The sequence below is a fragment of the Lissotriton vulgaris genome, chromosome 7, assembly GCF_964263255.1.
Source record: "Lissotriton vulgaris chromosome 7, aLisVul1.2, whole genome shotgun sequence".
Lineage (NCBI taxonomy): Eukaryota > Metazoa > Chordata > Amphibia > Caudata > Salamandridae > Lissotriton > Lissotriton vulgaris.
This window is the reverse complement of record NC_141695.1, coordinates 692,503,985-692,516,357: the sequence shown is the minus strand read 5'-3', so window position 1 is coordinate 692,516,357 and position 12,373 is coordinate 692,503,985. Positions and strand designations below refer to the sequence as shown.

Sequence of the window (12,373 nt, the reverse complement as noted above, 5' to 3'; positions counted from 1 at the left end):
TCTGAAATAATTTAGGAAATAAGACATTTCTATTCTGTGTACGGATTCACCACCAAGTACTTAATGTAAGTATAAAAGAATATATTGTGAATCAAAAAACATAAATTAGATAGTAAAAAGCATGTCAGATTTAATAATGGCAAAGTAAACAATTGTATTTTATGAAAGCCTACTTAGGTCTTAACCTACAAAATTATATTTCCGAAAAGTAGGTCTTTCTTTCAGGGTGACTAACGGCACTTCAAGGGGTTTTCTTTCACTCTTAACAGCTTTTTGTAGAAGGGGGTTCTACATATTCCAGGATAGGTATTTTTTAGTTCCAAGTGTTTTGTTAGTTTAACAGTACTTTGAATTTTATGATTTTGTAAAATGAAGGGTAAACAATCAGAAAAGCAAACCAAATAAAATATTTGACTTCGAAAGGCGAGCATAACTATCAAATATAGCACATACTGAAAGCCAATTCCCATATAGACCACATCTGGACAATAGACCTTAAATGCTAAATGCAAAAAATGATCGATTGGTTGACACTAATCTATGCTAAAATCGGTCTGGTTATTGAGATATTAGTATATTTAAATCTGTTTAGTTTGCCACTATCACTTCCGTTTTGAGAATTGTCATGTTTAAAATTATTAAAATGAACATTTCAAGTTCTTTCAAGTAAAAATGCACGTTAGTAGACCCCTTAAAACAAGCTCACAAATTCAACCAATTATTGCATACCAATCTTGTGCGTCGATGTTTGAATTTTACAAAATAAAAGCTGAAATCAAGAGTATCTTTCACATGCTGTGTTCACCGTGACGTCAGTCATCTCTGTACCTATTGCGTCACCACTCAACAAACAGCGAACAAACTGTCCTTGTCATTTCATTTTTTGATTGGCCATTTCACAGGTAACTTTCATGACTCACTCACTAATGCCTTAGATCATTTGGCACATTAGGTAACAAAAATGTCTACTATTTTAAACAGCACACAGTAGGTTTGAGAAGTTGATATCTACAGCACTTGTCAAAACACAAACATGTAAACATTTTATCACTGTGTTCAATTTAGAGAAGAGAATGACCGTCTTCTACTATGAGATCAGAAGCGTTGCTTGCATACTTAAAGCTGTGTGCTTTAAGATCTTAGCATGCTCCATTTCATGAATACAACATATTCAGTTTTTAAGATCAACATTTTCTTTGCTCCACCCGATACAAGTCCTACAACATTGTGCAATCATACTGGGAAGAAGTTAGTCATATCACAGTTTTGCTAGATGTTTTAACAAATCCAATCTCATACCGAACAAATTCAACAAAGACGCTCAGTTTAGACGATATACAACTACAGGTAAGTGATGTTTCTATGTCCTCACTCTATATCGCCAGACGTTCTCAACTGTAAAGCGATTCTCAAACTTACAGCATGGGAGTGACAATATGGAGCACGAGAGCCAGTGCCAGGGCTCCTATCTTATTGCAGGTGCATAAGCCAATGAACAGATATGTAGTTTTGATCTCCCTGTACCTAGAACCACGAGTGCACTTTGTTCACAGGCCTGTAATTTGATGAGACAAGCATTGGACGTCGTTGGCAAAGCACTTATCGAGTTAAAACAATCCTAGTTCTGCTCTTCACATTCATCAGGGTATGTTGCACGTCACAATCCCACTTGCTGAAATACACTATACATGCAACTATAGTACAGAATAACAACATAAACAATTGGCTCAGGCATGCAACATTCTGTTCCAATCACACCACCATCAGATGGTTCTGGACCCCTTTTACCAACTGCTACCCAAGATGAGATAAGTTCGATTTATAATTGGCTATAGGAGCACCAATTTTTACTTCATTTAAATAGGACACGATCTGCCTATTGTAGACCCTCAGACTATGCTGAAGAACCAAACTGCATTTCAGCCGCCCTAGCATGCACTACAAAAGCAAATGGTATGGTCATACTGTCCTGTCACATGCAGATATCTGGGACTCATGCTTATATCTTTTAGATGCATTCTAGTGCGTGGAGTAGTCAGTGGAATATTACCCTGCACAATCGAGTGAGGTTTATAGTGTTTTGCTTTACAAACACAAAGCCATTGTTAGTCTCCAGTGCTTCATGTTTGACAATGTTTTAAAAAGGCACCTAGCAGCAGTGTGGCATTGAAAGCAGGAAGTATTTTTCTGCTGCCCAACCCAACAGCAGCCTGGATTTTAACCTCTACTATGCTAACATCACACCAGTACCAGCACCTAAGAGCGCTTTGTCGATGAAATGTGTGTGGCCCATCAAGTACTTTTTGACATCGTGTCGAACTTTCCTCTTACAAGTGTTAAAAGGAATCCAGATTTGAGAACTCAAAATAGTCCTTGAAGAATTCTATTTTTCAATCATACTTCTGACCATGCACATCTCCACTGCACGAGTTTAAATGTGTGCAAATTTGCTTTTCCAAGGGATGAGTAAGGAGAAGTCTGAATCTAATGGGAGCTATAAAGATCACTGTAATGGCACTCCTGATGGCACCAGATCACAATCACTGAAATTCCTCCATGATGGCAGGGGATTTTTCCGTGCCCTCCAATGTATGCACCAATATCAAGTGTGTTGATGTAAGTTTCCTATTACAGGAGATGGCTTTTGCTGTACTGGAATGATGCCATCTGAAGCCTTCTCTTTAGCCGTTCTGCCTCCAGCTCCCGGAAGAAAGCATCATCATCATTTTTTGTAATAATTTCCTGTAGTTCCCGAATTTCTTTTTCCATCTTGGCCCGCAGGCCTCTCTTCATTTTGTTGAGTGACTGAAAAGAAACAAAGTCATTAAACTCATCAGTATGAAAACTGACATTAACTAAAGTAAAATTTACAATTGGGAATTTGTACTTACATTTTCTTGAGCTTTTTCTCTGGCTTTTATTTCATGACGTTCCAGAGAGACAGCCTCCGCTAGCATTGCAAACTAAAAATAAAAAGATAAAAATAAATACATAGACCAAAACAAACAGTCTCTGGTTTCATGGGTCAATGGTAGAGATTTGTAATTTTTGTACCCAGACCACCCACCCTATTCCAGAGGCGGACAGCCAATGATCCATCCCTACCCATTTACAAAATTTAAATTATATGGCCTAAAACAGGACATCGCCCCACTAAGATCACAAAACTTCTCACTGCAACTCCAGCTTTCTCATACTTAGATCATAACATATTTTTCATTTGGGTTAGAAATATACTTTTTCCCTTCGAGCTGCAAAACCAAACTGTGACCTGAGAATAGGGTGACTAAAAGCCTGCAGTGCTAGCTGCTAACCCACATCATATCTCACTTAAATGGCTATGGGTATTGGCTACTTCCTTGTCTGAAAGCAGGAAGAGTACAATTCAGTTAATTTTCTTCAGTTTTCCATGAACACTCTATACTAAGCATATATCATCGGTCAGCCCCACTATCACCACACCAGCCATTTTTACAACATCAAATTCCCCTAAAAACTGTAAGCAACTACCTTAGGAGCAAATCTACTGTTAAAGTTACTGTTAGGTTTCTTGGAGTGTTTTCTGTAGCAGTGGTGTGATTTTAACATTAAATGGATTTTGAAAGGACGATCTATGTAAAGCAATTTGATACTTTGGGTTAAAGCAATGTTTGATGTTGGGTTAATTCCCATTTTCGAACATAAGAGAGAGTGGCACTTGGGAGCCAAATCTGGAAGCGGTGGTAGGCTCATTCCCGTCTGGTATACCACACGTGTTTAATCATTCAAACAATTCAAAGAACCCTTTATCTATCCACTCACTTCAACTACTATGGAGTCAATTGTTCTATTCCAGGCCCATACTGAAGATTTTCATACAATTTCCCAGTTGTTATAAAGATTTTCAGATCTATTGTACAATATACTGTAGATACAGTAGGAGGATCATGGCCGATTGTGGGCTTTTTCTAGAACATTTGCTAATGCAGCTTCCACTCCTTTTGGAAATAGGCACTTTGATGAAGAGAATGAAAATGTTAATTACTTAAGCAAAAATGTCCCCAAGTATACAAAAATAAAGCTTGAGTGAGGTTTTCAAATGGTCATACTATTTAGTGACACCAAAACTCATGGGGGTAATATGGCGTGCTTTGTCTACTCAAGTTGATCCTGCATCGCTGAATCGCTTACCAAGTTTGAACCTGCACTGTGGCATGCATCTATAGTTGGAGCTGTATATGGTAGCGTGACAGCTCACCTGCTGTGATGTAATCTTGTATAGACTTATTTATCTGCTCGTCGTGCCTTTTATCACTGCATCATGACAGCCCTGAACACCGTCAAAGTTATTACCGTTACAGAATTGTGCCTCTTATGGCATCTCTTCCTGATGTTTTATTGGTATTTAGGAGGTTTTCTGGACAGATGTGTACACATTTATGGCATTCTGCCTACACCATGTCCACAATGTGAACATTTCAGATGTTATAGCATTTGTAAAACTCAATAAATAAATGTTGAAAAAAAAAAAGCAGGAAGGTTTTTTCCCTGATCAACCAATCTGAATTTGCACCAAGAGGTTGTTGCTCATAACAAGGGATGCATTAGTGGTTTCAGTATAGAAACCGGGAAAACCTGGGCATGACTAAGTCGTACAGATTGCGGTCTATGCTCAACCACAACTAAAAAATACTTAGCAAAATCCAAGGAGCACAACTTCTCTCTCTCATGCCCAAATTAGTCCATCCTGGCCAAGCAGGGCTCATACCGGCCAGAAACACCACACTGAATATCAGACGGTTAGTGGCCATTATGGACTCCGAGGGCTTATGATCATAGCAGGGCGGTGGTCTCCTTGATTGACATTGAGAAGGCCTTTTACAGTCTAGAATAAAAGTTCCTTTACGGAGTCCTGAAAAGAATGAACCTAGGGTGGGGTTTTCTGCCATAGGCTAAACTCAGTGGCAGCCGCTCCATTAGCAACGGAGTGCCGCCCCACTGCTTTCTCGCAGTGCAAGAAGCAGAAAATAAAATGGCATTTTAAATACCATTTTATTTTCTGCTTCTTGCGCTGCAAGAAAGCAGAAGGCTGGGGTATGCCTGGTGGGGGGGAGGGGGTCGGGGAGGAGTGGCTTGCATGCAGCCTACATAGAGAAAATGGCTTCCCAACAGGTGCCTGGCGGGGCGCTGCCCGCGACTCCGCACCAATCACAACGCTGCCATTGCAGCGTTGTGATTGGCTTACAGGAGGGGACTGAGCATGCCTGAACCTGTTTGAACAGCAGAGGCGACGAAAGACTCAGCCCAGGAGCAGAGGCTAAAAAGCTGCCAAACACAGCAAAGGAAAATAGGCTTTCACACTGCAAATGGTGGCCAAAGAGTCAGTTCTGTCCTCTGTTATTCCTTCCATTTATGGTGCATACACCTAGATGCAGTGAAGCACGGACCTGGAATTTGTTGTGCTTCTTGAAAAACAGTAAGGGTTAAAGAGTACGTGTGCGGCCGTGCATAGGGCACATATATTCACTATGTTTGTTCTGTCTTTAGTCACCGCTGATGATTAATGTACAAAATAATCAGACGAAGAAGTCAATAGTTGCTGCGAGTTGACATAGGTGGTACAAATGAGGAATGCATAACAGTCGCACGTTTTCAGGTGCGCTGAGGAGAAATATCTTGCTGGTGCAAATTTTTAAACGGAGGATTCTAGGGAGGAGCCAGCGAGTGGTAGAAACAGATTGTAGAGAGATATATTTTACAAAACAAATACGTCTAATATATATTGTATACGTCAATGTAAAAGGCTTGTTTCTCTGCCATATTGTGCGTGTGTGCTTTCTGTTTGTTACTTTTAGCTGCATAATGTACGAGTTACTTACCTTTGGTAACAATGTATCTGGTTGAGACTATTCTAGCCGCAGATTCCTTCACGTAGAATTATCCCCAGGCATGAGACTGGACCCGGAAACATTTTTGCCACAGCATCCCTGTGCGCTGGGGTGACAGCACCACGTGACTCCCTCCTGACGTCCTCCGCGTCCGTGTCGTCAGTGAGGATACATAAGTCCCACCCAGGCGCGACGACGTCAGTTTTCTTGGGAGAATTTTTCCGCGCCACAACGCGGAGCCATCACCAGCAAAAACTGTGAGAATACTGGAACAGTGTGCGAAAAAGCCCCACTAAACAGAAGGGAAAGAAACAAAGGTGAGGAACAGAACCATCCAGAATAGAGCCCAGCACTGAGGCACCAAGATCTGGAATGAAAGGACAGGGCACAGCTACTGGAAAGCAATCCTGCAAACAAATACAACAGCCTCCCTGGGGCAGAAGCATGTAATAATACACAGACCAAGAAGGCTGCAGCCACTGCCCGGAACATAAAGGGACACTAATGTCAGAACGTAGAACAATGACGAGTAGGGAGAAAGGCACCCGAACACCTAAGTCGAGACCAACGAAGGCACCTTAACCCTAAAGACTGCCAAAGGCAGAATTGTCATCAACAAAAGAAGAAGCAGCACAAGCGAGCCCCACACTGGAGACCAGAGTGCAGGGGTGCAGAAGCGTCTATAAAGTCCAGAATGGAACAACAACAACAACAAGGCGAGCATCCCCCGAAGGAGGTGGTACGAAAGACACTCAGAAAAGCCAACCACCCGGAGGTAGGCGAATGCTGAAGACCGAGGGGGCAGGGACACAGAAGTGCCTATAAAACTCAAGAATGGAACAACAACAAGGCGAGCATCCCCCGACGGAGGGAGTATGAAAAGGCACTCGCAAAAGACAACCACCCGGTGGCAGGCGAGTGCAGAAGACCAAGAGGGCCCTCGCAGAACGGGGAGGAAGGGCAGGCCGTGAAGGAATCTGAGGCTAGAATCGTCTCTACCAGATACATCGTTACCAAAGGTAAGTAACTTGTACATCTGATAGAGACTACTAGCCACAGATTCCTTCACATAAAATAGATACCTTAGCCATACCCAAGGGGAAGGAGGGTCTGCTAGAGGACCTCCCCAGCCCAGGCGAATCCAGACCCCGATAGAGGAAAAAAAAATCGCCAGGACAGGGAAACAACCCAGTCCTCCCCAACAGGGGATGAGCCACAGGGGAAAATCCCCAGTCCCCCACCAAGCACACTAGAACCTCCGCGCCGAACACTACTCCACAGGGAGTGTGTCCCCACGACAATCGGCGGCCCCGCTGACACCAAGCAGGGGAAGGAAGGGCCATACGAAAAGAGACCATCAGCCAATATACCTTGGACCTCCACCGGAAGCCCCAGGTGCAGGCAAGACGAGAAGAGACTAGTAGCCTTTGTACCAGGGACCTCCATCGGAAGCTCCAGGTACAGGCACTACAAAAAGAGGCCAACAGCCGATGTACCAGGGACCTCCAGCGGAAGCCCCCGGTACAGACAAAACGAAGGGAGAGGAGGTCAGCAGCCCATGCAACTGGGCCCTCCACCGGAAACCCCAGGAACAGGCATCACGAAAGGAGACCATTAGCCAATGTACCAGGGACCTCCAAAGGAAGCCACAGGGACAGGCAATAGGAAAAGAGAACAGCAGTCAATGTACCAGGGACCTCCACCGGAAGCTCCAGGTACAGACAACGCAAAAAGGAGGCCAAGGAAGAAGAGCAACCCGGAGACTCCAGGAGAAGAGCTGAAAAAGGCAAGAGCCCCTCACCGGGAACACACCCGGTGAAGAGGGCGGCCGGACTCATCACAACTGGATGTCCACAGGCCACACCGAACAGTGCCTCAGTAATAAGGCAGGTGAAAGAGGAAAACAGTCTCATAAGCTCCCGAAAGCCAGAAGCAGGGGCACCAGGCCTCACTCCAAGGCCCTTGGACGGACCAGAAGAACTGGCAAGCGCCGCCGGGTGTTAACCAGCAACCCGTCGGGAAACAAGAGGAGAACAAGTAGGACAAACAAAGTCGCCAACAAAGGAAATAACCCTTCTAGACACCAGACAGAGGACCAGGCCAACAGCAAACCAGAGGCAGAACGCCGCCAGACAGAGGACCAGGCCAACAGCAAACCAGAGGCCGAACCCCGCCCCATGCCGCAGCCGTCCAAGAAACGCACCAGCGGCATACAGCAACATCAAGAAGGGCAAGGAACCCACAAGGCAAAGTCCACCCTTCCCAGTATAAGACAGGCTATACAATAGCTACAAATACCCCACGTAGGTTAGGACACGGCCCAAGAAGTATGGAAACCACTCTTAGGGAAGAAATCCTGCATCAGAGAACAAATTAGAAACCCTGAGGCAAAAACAACAGATGGCTTAGTAATCAGCCTAAAAGAACACTCTTGCCAACGGGGGCTTAACCCCAACTAAAGAGGTAGGCCAACTCCGGGCCTGGAGTACACAGTATCTCTCACAGAAAGTGTAATGTTTCAACTCATGGGGAAGCTTCTGGCTAATTCGATTAGAAAAAAAACAAGAGTCTTCAACCATTTTGAAAATTCAAAACCCTTTAGGTGGAATAGATACTCAAAGTGAGGGAATTGCGAAAATATTCCTTGATCATTACGAGAGAATTTACTCTACAGATATTCAAGTGGAGGGAAAATTGATCAGGGAATATTTTGATAATTTGGATATTCCTAAAATTTCCAATTCCAGATATAATCAAATAGGCTGCGAAATAAGTTCCCTGGAAATTCAAAATAGTATAAAAGCTACAGCGGGAGCAAAAGCTTCAGGGATGGATGGGTTCCCGATCGAATTTTATAAGGTTTTCTTGAAGGAATTAGAAGATCCCTTGAAAAATGTATTTAATTACATTAGAGTAGGCGGTAAGGTTCCCTCCGAGTTTAAAAAGTCCAGAATTATTAGTTTTGTTAAGAAAGGTAAGAATCCAGAGGATGTAATTTCCTATAGACCAATTAGTCTATTGAACTCTGACTATAAGGTTCTCATGAAAATTTGGGCTCAAAGATTTGTGTTTGCAGCCCAGGAGGTAATACATCACGACCAAACGGGTTTTATAGCCGGTCGATATATGGCAGCGAACACAGAATATTTAATACAGGCGTTCGATTATTTTAATGATAATTCAATTTCTGCATGCATTTTTATGATTGATGCAGAAAAAGCATTTGATTTAGTCAACTGGTCAGCGTTATTTTTTTCCTTGGGTTATTTTGGATTCCCTGCCCCAATTATTAGTATGTTACAGAATATTTATGAAGGGGCATCAGCCCAGGTGATAATCAATGCCAGGCAAGCAGGGAAGATTAAAATAAACCGCGGCACTAGGCAAGGTTGCCCTTTATCTCCCCTGCTTTTCACCTTTTTTATCGAACCTCTGGTAATAAAAATAAGGAATAATGATGCAATATTTCCCCCAATTCGTGGAATGTCGAAATTAAAATTGTTTGCCGACGACATTATCTTGTATTTGGCTCCAGATAAAGAAAATATTTTACATCTTATGAAAGAGCTCCAGGAATATGAGAAGATCCGGGGTTATAAGATCAACGAGAAAAAAACGGAAGTTCTCATTTTAAATTCAAATTTAGACTTTCTTCCGTTAGATCTTCAGCCTCAAGCAGAAAAAAGGGACCCAATAAGATATCTAGGGATTTATGTGACCAGAGAGTATCAAGAACTTTTTCGACTGAATTATATAAAAACGAAGAATAAAATCAAGAGCCTTTTTGAACAATGGGACCTATTGCCCTTGTCATTGATTGGCAGAGTGGCATTGATTAAGATGAACGTACTGCCTCTGCTTTTATTTTTGTTTAGCAATATTCCAATTAAAATCAATATGGCCTTTTTTAACGAACTCGAATCCATGATGAGAAGATTTATTTGGAATAAAAAGGCCAACAGAGTCAAACTCGCGGTGATACAACTTCCTGTAAACCAAGGTGGGCTCGCTCTTCCCCATTTAAATACATATTACGAAGACGCTTTTTTCGATATAATGGCAGGATTACTAAAGGCCAGACAGACAAGAGACAACTTTTTTTTGGACAGAATGCTTCAGGAATCAGGCTCTCAAATTGTTTTCTTTTCAAAAACTGCAAAGCTTCCTAAGAAAACAAGATACAAGACACTGATAGGGTACTCATCAAGATTACGGCTTTTATTTAAAAAACACGGTTCAGATGGATCCATTTATTTGAAATTGTCAAAATGTGCTAAAATGGGTCTCAAGATATCTTCGAATCACCTGATAGAATGGGAATCTGCCGGATTTTGCGAAATAAGGCACCTACTTATTCAAAATACGCTAATTAGCTGGCAAATGGTTATAGATAGAACGCATCCTAGGCGGCTCATGTTTTTTGAATACCTGCAATTGATTTATTTTATAAGAAAAGAAGTAGTAGGTTTAGATAAAACACCCAATGTCTTGTTAACAGCTCTATATGGGGAGAAACATAAGGGTATTGGATTTTGGTATAAAAAGCTAAGTTAGAATCCTTCTGGATGGGGATTTTCGCAGACTTGGAGATGGCAACTGGGAAAATTCTACTACCAGAGGCGGAGGTGGCCCTTTTTGGTATCTGTAAAGAAAGGAACAGGTTCAATAAATCAGAAGAAGTGTTTATTTTTATCTCCACTGTCGTAGCGCGGTCCCTGATTCTACAAAATTGGAAATCTACGGTGATTCCATGTCAAGTAAAATGGGTTAATAAAATGAGAAGAACATATAATTTTAAGAGAGCTTACGCAGGTAGAGTGGGTGCGATTGCAAGATTTGAAAGGAATTGGAAACATTTTGAGAAGCTTGAATTGATAAAAGGAAGGTGATTGTTGTATTTTAGTCAATTTTTAGATGTTATTGCATTTGCATTTTAAGAACTGCAAGTATATATTTGCTGTGTTATATCGGCCGTTTGTGCACTTTATCATATATATTAGCCAAATTTTGCACGATATTGCATTTGCACTTTAAGAAATGTATTAATATTTGTGCTGCTATACATCGGCGGTTTCTGCACTTTATTGCACTAGTCACTTTATATAAGCCAATTTTGCAGGCAACCACACTAGCACTTTTCGAATTACAATAATATTTTTGCTGCTTTAAATCGCCGGTTCTCACACCTTATTGCACTAGCACTTTATGAACCGTATAGTAATCTTGATGCTGCTTTTTATCAGTTGTTTATATATTAGCCAATTTAGTACGTTTTTGTACTAATATTTTAAGAATGGTAATAATATCTTTGTATATTCTCATTGCATTATATCGGTAGGTTTATATAAATTATGGTAGAAATTTCGATGTATAATATCAGTCGTTTCTTTTCTACTAGCATTTTAATACCGATATGGTCAGTTGTACGCTATTGCAGTTTTTGTATTTTCGCGGTGGTATTCTATTGTCTAGGGTTGTCTCTTGCATATTGTAAATTTTTGTCTAATTATGTAGAAATTAATGTACCAATGTTTTTCCTACGGCTTGTTTAATAAAAAAAAAAAAGTAAAAAAAAAAGAAAGTGTAATGTTCACCCCACACAAGATTCTGGGAGCAGTGGGATAACACCTCCCACTAAGACCCGGAGAGTCAACAAACCACCCACTGAGGAGGAGGAGGAGGAGGAGGAGGAGGAGGAGGAGGAGGAGGAGGAGGAGGAGGAGGAGGAGGAGGAGGAGGAGGAGGAGGAGGAGGAGGAGGAGGAGGAGGAGGAGGACAAAGCCCCACAAGAAGACACTGGATGGCTGAGTCTGCAAGAGTATTAAAACAGCAGGACCCAGTCAAAAGGGAGGTCGACCAGACGCTCCCTAAAACTTTCAGGAAAAATAGCATCGTCTAGCCAAGCATGGTGACGGAGAGCCACAGAAGTGGCCATAGAACGGCCAATAGCATCGGCGACGTCCAAAGCCACACAAAGAATAAACACGTCAACTCTTTACCATTCAGCACATGGGCCCGCAGATCAGCACGGGCACCCTCATGAGAGACACGAGAAAGAAGGGACTCCACTGAACCCCACAGGCTATAAGTAGACCTGGTCAACACACACAAAGTGTTAAGCGCTCGGAAGGCAGCACTGGAAGAAGCGAAGACATTACGTCCCCATGAATCTAACCACCGGGCCTCCTGAGATGGAGGAAACAACACCACAGGCAAACACGGAAAGGTAGTATGCAGTAGAGCGCCTTGAGTAGAAGGGTGGAAAGAAAGACAGACCGGGTCATGCGGAGCAGGCCGATGGCGGGGCAGTAGTGCCTGAGGCACTGGATCGCCCGTGGTAGGGCGCCTTCAGGCCCCCATAAGAGAATCATGGAGTGACGCCTCATAAGGAAGGAACAACTCCCGTCCACCAGAGCCCTGGTGGAGAATCCTCAAGAGGTGGTCTGTAGAAAATGGAGTGACAGGTTCACCCATCCTCAGAATACCAGCAGTCATGGAAATAGCCC

At 42.5% G+C, this 12,373-nt stretch overlaps 1 protein-coding gene across 1 annotated transcript in view; it reads right to left on the bottom strand.

The window, feature by feature from the left end:
- Window positions 1-1,814: 1,814 nt before the first annotated feature.
- The window catches only part of CEP95 (centrosomal protein 95), a 622,972-nt gene continuing 612,413 nt past the window's right edge, over window positions 1,815-12,373 (bottom strand). Inside the window, exons 20-21 of the mRNA XM_086930924.1 lie at window positions 2,892-2,963; window positions 1,815-2,805 (exon numbers count right to left, since the gene is read on the bottom strand). Of these exons, the coding sequence (XP_086787050.1) occupies window positions 2,629-2,805; window positions 2,892-2,963 (249 nt within the window). The 3' untranslated portion in view covers window positions 1,815-2,628. The remainder of the gene's footprint in view (window positions 2,806-2,891; window positions 2,964-12,373) is intronic.